Here is a 9,143-nt window from a genome sequence, read left to right on the forward strand (position 1 = left end):
TGTGGTACTTTATAGGGTGAATAATGTCCCATTAAACAAGAATCTCTTACCACTAACAAAACTCTAGACCCATTGGGCCGTGCCTGCCAGCAACCTGCTACTTATCTTCCAACCAGAAGATGTGCTCCTTCCCTGAGCAGTGGCGAATTCTGGCAAAGGAAATAAATAAACACATCTTTCCTTCCTCCGTTGCACATGGCCTACTATTCGTCCTCAAGTCCTGTTCTCTTGAGCCTCCTCCGAGAAAATACAGGCACAGAAAAGAGCAGATTCCGGGTCTCCTCATATTTAGTGAAATGACTGCCTTTTTTTTTTTAATGTGAAATTTATCGTCAGATTTGTTTCCATACAACACCCAGTGTTCATCCCAACAGGTGCCCTCCTCAGTGTCCATCACCCACCCTCCCCACCCTCCCACTCCCCATCAACTCTCAGTTTATTCTCAGTTTTTAAGAGTCTCTTATGGTTTGGCTCTCTCCTGCTCTTTTTTTTTTTTTCCTTCCCCTCCCCCATGGTCTTCTGTTAAGTTTCTCAGGATCCACATAAGAGTGGCAACGTGGATGGAACTGGAGAGTGTTATGCTAAGTGAAATAAGTCATACAGAGAAAGAAATGACTCTATCTTTAAGGCCCTGAGGCTGAGTTCCATGGTTGCCACAACGAAGCAAAATCAGGGGAGGCAGGAGCGGTGTCTGCTCGGAATGTCCCAACTGCGTAAGGGAGGGAGTCACTCTTAAGTTAAAGGAGACTCACCAGAAAAGAAAGCTTATTTCAGACACAATCTTCCCTCCTTTCTTCTTTAATATTTTAGTGAGGTTGAGGAAACAAGGGTAGAGGTTATTCCCAAGTGAATACGGATCAGCATCATACGCTGGAACGTTATGGAAAACCCTGTGAAGAATCCTCATGGCAAGTGGGCTTAAGCCCCGCCAAGGGTTCTGCACTCTTGAAATACAAAAGCCCAAACCAGGGCTGGCTTCACGGATCTATGAACAATGCACGTGGCCCATGCTCAGGGGACCAGTGCCTGGGGTTTGATGCTCTGTGCTCACCATATTGAAAATCTCAATGATTTTATCCTTGAGTTTGTGTTTCATATGGGCTGGCACAACAGTGAAGCTCATCCTGGAGGCGTGGAGCCTCAAATCACGCGTGATCCTGCCTCCCAGTGCTCCTTCACCTTGTCAAGAAAGGTTCTCGGCTACCCACTCCCGTGTTCCCTGCACCCAGTCTTCTGCCCCCACCAACTCCTTGCCCCCAAATGACTGTCACACTCTGTCCCCTGCCGTGACCTGGACAAGGGTCAAGGAGGGTTGATGTTGGGCATGCGTGCACTGAAGTGTCCCAGAATCCAGTGTGGCTGCCCTCATGTCACACAGGAAGTACCACACTGGTGGGTGGGGTGGCCAGCCAGAGTCTAAGACACCCAAGGAGCAAGCCCATCCCAGGTGCAGGTATCTACTGCATCCAGCAAGGGGGTTGCAGTATACTTGGGGGTTGCCCATTTGCCGTGGTTGGAGCACTAGGAGAAGGAGACCCCTGGCCCAACTCCCAGAGGACAGCATCTAGAACAAAGTGCAGGGGCGCCTGGGTGGCACAGTCGGTTAAGTGTCTGACTTCAGCCAGGTGACGATCTCGCGGTCCGTGAGTTCGAGCCCCGCGTCAGGCTCTGGGCTGACGGCTCTGAGCCTGGAGCATGTTTCCGATTCTGTGTCTCCCTCTCTCTCTGCCCCTCCCCCGTTCATGCTCTGTCTCTCTCTGTCCCAAAAATAAATAAACGTTGAAAAAAAAAAAAAAAAAAAAGAACAAAGTGCAATGCATTGGTCTAGAAGCTTGCAGAACAGGGTACCAAGAGTACCTGAGTAAGCATGTCCACATCTGGCAGACCCCAGGTACCTGGGAAGGTCTACACACATCCTGCAGATCCTCCTGTGAAATGCCCACTGGGCACACCCCATGTTGCACACTTGGCGGGGGAGGGGTTCTCTCTTCTCCCTTCCCTCCTTCCTGAGTCTGGCTTCTCCTTGTCCCTCTAGCCCATCTCAAGGCACCCTCCAGGCATGAGTCAGGAACGACAAATTGTGAAATGCTGCTGATTTGGCAGACAAGTGACATGCTCCAATATTTGCACATAACAATAGCAGTGAATATAAAGATGAAGATTAAAATCCATACGAGTAACTTAACTTCTCAATTTTTCTTTACTGCAAATGACATTGAACAGCCAATTTGAAACACCATGACAAACTGAAAGAGCCACAGAAGGAAAAGTGTTTTATATTTTAGTTCCTTGAACAACACTCTTTTTTCTTGATATTTGAAATAATGGCCCATACGTTTTCATTTTGCACTGGGTCCCAAAAATTCGGTAGTCAGTCTTGAAGTAAATTAACCAACTAATCAAGGTGCCTGGGTGGCTCAGTCGGTTAAGCGTCCAACTCTTGGTTTCAGCTCAGGTCACCATCTCACAGTTTCATGAGTTTGAGCTCCACATGCACGGAGAGTGTGGAGCCTGCTTGGGATTCTCTCTCTCTCGCTCTCTCTGCCTCTCTCTGCCCCCCTGCCCCACTCACTCTGCCTCTCTCAAATAAATAAATTTTAAAAGTCTAAAAAACTTTAACCAACTAGCCAATAAAATCCTAAAAATAAGAATAAAACTGGGGTGCCTGGGTGGCTCATTCAGTTGAGCATCCAACTTCAGCTCAGGTCACGGTCTCGTAGTTGTGGGTTCGAGCCCTGCATCAGGTTCTGTGTGCTGACAGCCCGGAACCTGGAGCCTGCTTCGGATTCTGTCTCTCTCTCTCTCTCAAAAGTAAACATTAAAGAAAATTAAAAACAAAAAAGAATAAAACCAAGGACTTGTAGCCTTGGCTCCACTATGTTCTGTGCCGGCAGGTACTTGTCCCCCATGGGACCCACGTGAGGCTGGAAGTTCAAGGAGGTGGTCTGCCCACACCACCCACGTGCCCAGTGGCCAAGCCTGCGGGAGAGCAGGTCTGCCTGGCTCCAGAGCCCACATGTCTGCTCCACACCCCACAGCCCAGATCTCACGTTCACAGACAAGGAGGCCCTTCCCAACCACCCCTGTTGGGGGCATTGTAACGCCATCATGTACGTGATATGTGCAAACCTGCAGTGTGCCCAGTGCCCCGCACAGGGAGCCAAGGGCTGTGCCAGATAATTCCAGAAGTCCCCAGTCACCATTCCCGCCTGCATGGATCAGCACCGAGTCCCGCGGGCTTCCGGGCCCGGGTGATAGCTACATGGCCGGCAGGTGATGCCCACCAGCACCGCAGAAGCGAAGGGACCAGGTGCACCCCATCTACCCATGATCCTACGGCCTCATCACTTTCACAGGAGGCTGGAAAGTGTGTGGAATTGGGGCAGAGACCACTCAATTGCAGCCTCCTGTGTGGGCCTGCTGCTCCATGGCAGTGCCCCCAGACGCTCCAAGTCTTTGTCTACACCATGAGTGCGGAGGCTGGGTCCTTCCTAGCCCAGCCCTGGCAGCTCATGTCGTGGGTTCACGGTTTGTGAGTTTGAGCCCCGCGTCGGGCTCCATGCTGACAGTGCAGAGCCTGCTTGGGATTCTCTCTCCCTCTCTCTCTGCCCCTCTCCAGCTTGTGTGAACTTTCTCTCTCTCAAAAATAAATAAATAAACTTGAAAATATATAAATAAATAAGAGAAATGGATATTTGTGAATATGTTCTGTAGACCAGTCCTCTGCAGGCTCCTTCGCCTACTGCCTGTGGATCTCAGTAGCCTCACCTTTCCTTCCCTTGAATGGACTGTGCCTCTTCTCACTGTGTTGTTCACCTTGAGGGGGTCTTCAACTCTGTAGGGCTCTTGAGACCAGCCAGGGGGAAGCATTCACGGACTGCCTGCCCGTTTGCCATTAGAATGCATCTGTCTTACCTCTTCCTGGTGCTGACCAGGGAAAGGAAACTTGAGGGGTAGAAAGTCAGCCTGTGCATTCTGTTGTGATGCAGTTTGATTGTCAGGAAGATTTGCGAGTCTTCAACTTAGACACTTGGGCTTTGAGCCCCGACTCTGCCCACTGTCTAGCATCCTTGTAAGAACTAAATAGTGCTTGAAAAAGCACTGAACGTGTTTACTGCAGCCGGCCCTGCAGAGTTGCTTCTCTGAACCTTTTTCTGGTTTCTCAAATTGAAAAATTAAAAAGCAATTGATAGGACTGCATTCAAAACATGCAGACACATTTATGCCACAGTCAGATCTCCTCCATCTCTAAAGTCAGCAGTGGAGGGCGCCTGGGTGGCTCAGTCGGTTAAGCGGCCGATTTTGGCTCAGGTCATGATCTCACCGTCCGTGAGTTCGAGCCCCGCGTCAGCCTCTGTGCTGACAGCTCAGAGCCTGGAGCCTGTTTCGGATTCTGTGCCTCCCTGTCTCTCTGCTCCTCCCCTGCTCGCGCACTGTCTCTCTCTCTCTCTCTCAAAATAAATAAACACTAAAAAATTAAAAAAAAAAAAAGTCAGCAGTGGAGGGGCACCTGGCAGGAGCTGTTCCACAAGCCTCCTCCCACCCGGCCTTTCCTGTTAACAAACAACACGTGCCCTGGAAGGAGCTGGAAGCAGCCTGACCTGCATCCTCGCCCAATGATTTAACAAGGGGGCAGGGACAGGGAGGCTCCAGGGCTTATAAGGAGAGTGAGGTGCTGCCTTTTCAAATCTGAAGGAAGCTTAATCCGGGCAATTTAGGTAAATCAGATAGGCATTACCAGGTTAGGGTTAAACCTCCAAGAATGGCTTGGCAATTGATTGCAGAAACAGCAGCTATTAAGTCCTAACTGAGTAATTTGCAGCTTACCCCACCCCAGCTAATTAAAATGTAATCAGGATTGTCTGGCAATGTGTGTTTCCTCAGCAGTTTTTCTCCTGAAGAGAAATCATGCCAGGAGACCACAAGAAAAGCCTTTCACGGGAATTGGCTTGATCTAAACTGCTTCTTTAGCCGCTTAGACTGTAAAACAAATAAATTATAGCAACTGACAATTCAATTAGAAAGAAAGAAGGAAGGAACGAAAAGATACTCTTTCTCTCCAAGAATGGGTTGCTCTGTTTTGTTTTCTGGGGCGGATTAAACCGTAGTGTAAGTCGCATCTTGTCAGGAGAGGGGCTCTGGCAGGGCAGGGCGGTTTGGAAACCAGGTGGCCGGGGAGGATCCCTCTCCAGGATGTCCGCGTCGTGTCAGCGCGGAACAGGAGAACGCGGTTTTCCCTTTCTCCACAGAGACGGGAGGACCGCAGCGGCTGCCAGTTAGGTCCTCGGAACCCCACTACGTGTTGCACGAATGCGCACTCACGCGCATGCACGCTTCGCGAGCGGGTGCGACCTCTGAGGATCCCAACTTTGAGTTCTGTGCGACCCGGCGCTAGGTTCCATTAGCTCTCGGGCCACGAGGGACATCCCCCGGACTATGGAGATTCGTCCCAAATTCCACCGTCATTACAATCGCCTCCTCTCGCAGCTTAGTAGCCGGGGCCCCTTGGAAAGCCCCCTGTGGGAGGTGGGAGGGGCGCCCAGTTTATGTCCCAAGATCAGAGGGCTGATCTTGCAAAGATCCCGGGTCTCCTTCTGGCCTCCACAGCTTTCCTGAGGCAAGAAGGAAGGTAAGGCTTGGAACAGGTGAGCCGCTAAGGAGAGAGGCGGGAAGGCCGTGGAGAGAACGACGGCACACGAGAGAAATAAGGCGTCTGCGAGAATGATGTCAAACCGTGCGCACTCGTGTGTGTGCTGGGAACAGGAACAGGACGCGCCTCCGCAGAGCCGGCCGGCCGCGCAGATGCGTCCCCCACACCCCGGGTTCCCACGCCGAGACCTGCGGGGACCCTTGCTACCGTGGCTCCCCGCAAGGGTCCCCGCAATCCACAGGCGTCAAAAGCGCGCTTCTCTGAACCTCCGACGTTCACCCTCATCCAAACGCACGCTCTCCCATCCTCAAGCAGAGGAAGGTCGTAAGGGGCCCGGGGGAGTCACCGACCCCGGGGCTCTGCTCGGAGCACCCAAACCCGGCCCTCCAAGTCCCGTGCCCCGTGCATCGCTTCCCTTACTCTGCACACTATCCGCTGGCAAGACGGAGAAGCTCCGGAGCTCCAAACTGGGGCGCGCACAGCGACCACCCCCACCCCCGCCCCAACCCACACATTCTGGAACAGACGACTCGGCCCCAGCGCCCTGTCTGCGGCTCCAAGGGGGGGGGGGGGGGCGGGGGCCGCGAGCTCCCGGCCCGCGGATGATGAAAGCGGCGCTCAGAAGAGACAAAAGTGTCGGCCCGCGGGCACCTGCGGGGCTGGGCTGCCCGCGCGGGTCCCCGGGCGCGGCTGGGCGCGCCTCCCGGCCTCCCTCCCGGCGCCGGCGGCACCGAGGGCCCCGCCGCGCCCGGGACTTTGCGGGACTGGCCCGGAGCCCCGCGCGCGGAGTCGGGGGAAACTCACAAGCGCGCACACGCAGCCTCGGAATCTGCGCGGCGGCTCGCCCCCTCCCCAGACAGCGCCGCTCGTTTTCCGCCGGGAAAGGAGAGCTGGCAAGGATGCTGCAGTCTCCGGTCCCTTCGGAGGAGGCGGCTGGGGACGGGGGCTCGGCAGCCCCGCTTGGAAAGCCACGCCGAATCGGGACGGCGGGATCCGCGCGCCGAGCCCGGCCACAAGTTGGGGCGCCCGGGCCGGGAGGCCGGCGGCGCGCGCGCCCCCCGCCACGGCCCGCGGCGCCAGCGCGGCGGCTCCCGTACCTGGAAGTGCTGGAAGAAGGCGGACATGCGCGTGATCTGCAAGCTGAGGCACCTGGACGAGCAGCGCGCGCGCTGGACGCTCACGGCCGACAGGGACTCGTCCAGCCGCCGAGCGGCCGCGGCGCCGGGGCCGCCCGCCAGGCAGCCCCCGCAGGCCGCCAGCCAGAGGCAGAGGGTCAGGGCCGCGCCGGGCGCCCCGGGCACCATGGCTGCAGGTCGGGGGCGCGGGCGCCGGGCGCTGGCCGAGGCTCCCAGCTCCGCGCCGGGGCCGCACTGCCGGGGACACCTCGCGGCCGCCGCAACTCCGCTGGAAAGTTCAATCATTCAACTCCAGCCCCGCGCCTTCCCCGCCAACCTCCTCCCCGCTCGGCCTCGGGGGGCGGGGTGAGGGTGACAGGCGGCCGCGCCATTGGCTGCGAGCAAAGTGAGTGACAGGGGGGCCGGGCCGAGGGCCGTGGGCTGGTCTAAGGGGCAGCGAGCCCCCGCGCTCAGAGGCCGGGCGGCGCGGACCCGGTCTCCCCCGTGCGCCCCGCTCTGGGTGGTCGGGCTCCCACGCAGGCTCTCCGGCAGTCCGCCCTCCCCCCGCCCCCCACCATCCAGGTGATAAGCCGCAGGTGTGAGCGAGCCCGGGCCTGCGAGGGAGCTGCCTTCTTGGAAAGGAGGGCCCGGGGACCCCCAAGGGCGTCCAACCCGCCCAAGGAAGGACGCAGCGCCCGGAACTTGGAGGCTTCCTCTCCAGTGTGTACCCCGGGTCCAGACTCCGCTCATACTTTCGCATATTCGAATTTCCTTTTTTTTATTTTTTGTTGGTCCCAAATAGTGGAAAAGAACTAAGTAACAGAACTGAAATGGGCATTTCAGAGACATTTTCCTTCCTCTCCCTCCCTCCCCCCTTCCTTCTTTCTTCCTCCCTTCTTCCTTCATGATAATGACCTGGGAACCCATGTGAGTACCTAGCAAGTGACATTTGTTAAACAACAGCCCCACACTCGCTGTTTCCTTGGGTGTCTGTTTTCCTGGTAAGCGCTACTCTCCCAGTGTGGCGATTCCAAACAGAAATCTTTCCCAAACCCTTCCCCATGTATCCGTCCCAAGCCTCTTGGTTCAGCCTTTGTAGCAAGAAACTGCAGCCCCACTATTTCTTGCCATCTTTCCCCGTGCTCTCTCAGCACACATGTTCTCTGTCCCCAGAGAGGGCCCTGCCGCAGAAAGAGCTGGGGGCGCAACCGTAAGACACTACCTGGAACAGAGTTTGTGCTTCCCTGAGCTCCATGGGGAAGGGACAGAGCTCAGTCTCCTGGCTTGTAGAAGCCCCGAGAGAGGGCTGAGATGGGATCCTGCAGGCTGTGCTTGAGGCATGGGGATATTTATTTAACAGGACTGAGTCCAAAAGAGCCATGCACACCCCTTTTCAGGTGCAGACCACCTGACTGACGTCCCTGTGCCCTGAGGGCTCCACATGCTGTACAGAATGGCACTCACACGTTCTAAACCCTAGGACCTCCATCGGCTCCCAACTAAGCACAGAGAGGGTCTATCTAGAGGCACTCCGTCTGCCCAAAGACACATCACAAAGTCTGATTCCTCTTCACCTAAAGCTTAGACTCTTTCCAGTATCCAACCTTCCCTCCCCACCCCTACCCCATTCTTCTGCACATTCTCCACTCTGTGATTCTGAGCTTTTCCTGTTAAATTATAATGACAACCATCTACAGTTATCCTACTATACCTATGATTCTTTTTCAAGTACATCACTTTTTTTTTAATGTTTATTCACTTTTGAGAGAGAAAGAGCAGGGGAGGAGCGGAGGGGGAGGGACAGAAGATCCAAAGTGGGCTGTGCACTGACAGCAGTGAGCCCAATGCAGGGCTCCAACTCAGAACCATGAGATCATGACCTGAGCCAAAATCAAAAGTCAGATGCCTAATGGACTGAGCCACCCAGGCACCCCTCAAGTACAGCATCTTCTGTGTATATTTCTTCACATAGTTAAGTCAGCAAGGCCAATACAATTCACTGCTTAGTGTGTTTCTCAATGAATTTTTTTAAATGTTGTTTATTTATTTATTTGACAGAGAGAGCAGGGGAGGGGACAGAAACAGAAAGAGAGAGAGAATCTCAAGCAGGCTCCATGCTGTCAAGCCCGATGCAGGGCTTGAACTCACGAACCACGAGATCATAACCTGAGCCTAAATCAAGAGCCAGACGCTTAGTCGACTGAGCCACCCCGGTGCCCCTCTCAATGCATGTTTAAAAATCAGGGAATTCAAAAGTTTCTGTAGGAAGAAATGACTTCGTGGGTGTGCACCCTGCACAACCATACAGAGCCCCACCGTAGAAGGAGCCACACTTGGTTTAATGTTCTGTCACCATCTTGGTTTTAATTTCAAACAAG

General features: G+C 54.6%; 1 protein-coding gene across 1 annotated transcript in view; it reads right to left on the reverse strand.

Moving 5' to 3' along the window:
• The window catches only part of ANOS1 (anosmin 1), a 189,383-nt gene extending 182,338 nt beyond the window's left edge, over positions 1-7,045 (reverse strand). Inside the window, exon 1 of the mRNA XM_043570790.1 lies at positions 6,748-7,045. Within this exon, the coding sequence (XP_043426725.1) occupies positions 6,748-6,954 (207 nt within the window). The 5' untranslated portion in view covers positions 6,955-7,045. The remainder of the gene's footprint in view (positions 1-6,747) is intronic.
• Between the last annotated feature and the right edge of the window lie 2,098 nt (positions 7,046-9,143).

Source organism: Prionailurus bengalensis, chromosome X, assembly GCF_016509475.1.
Source record: "Prionailurus bengalensis isolate Pbe53 chromosome X, Fcat_Pben_1.1_paternal_pri, whole genome shotgun sequence".
NCBI lineage: Eukaryota > Metazoa > Chordata > Mammalia > Carnivora > Felidae > Prionailurus > Prionailurus bengalensis.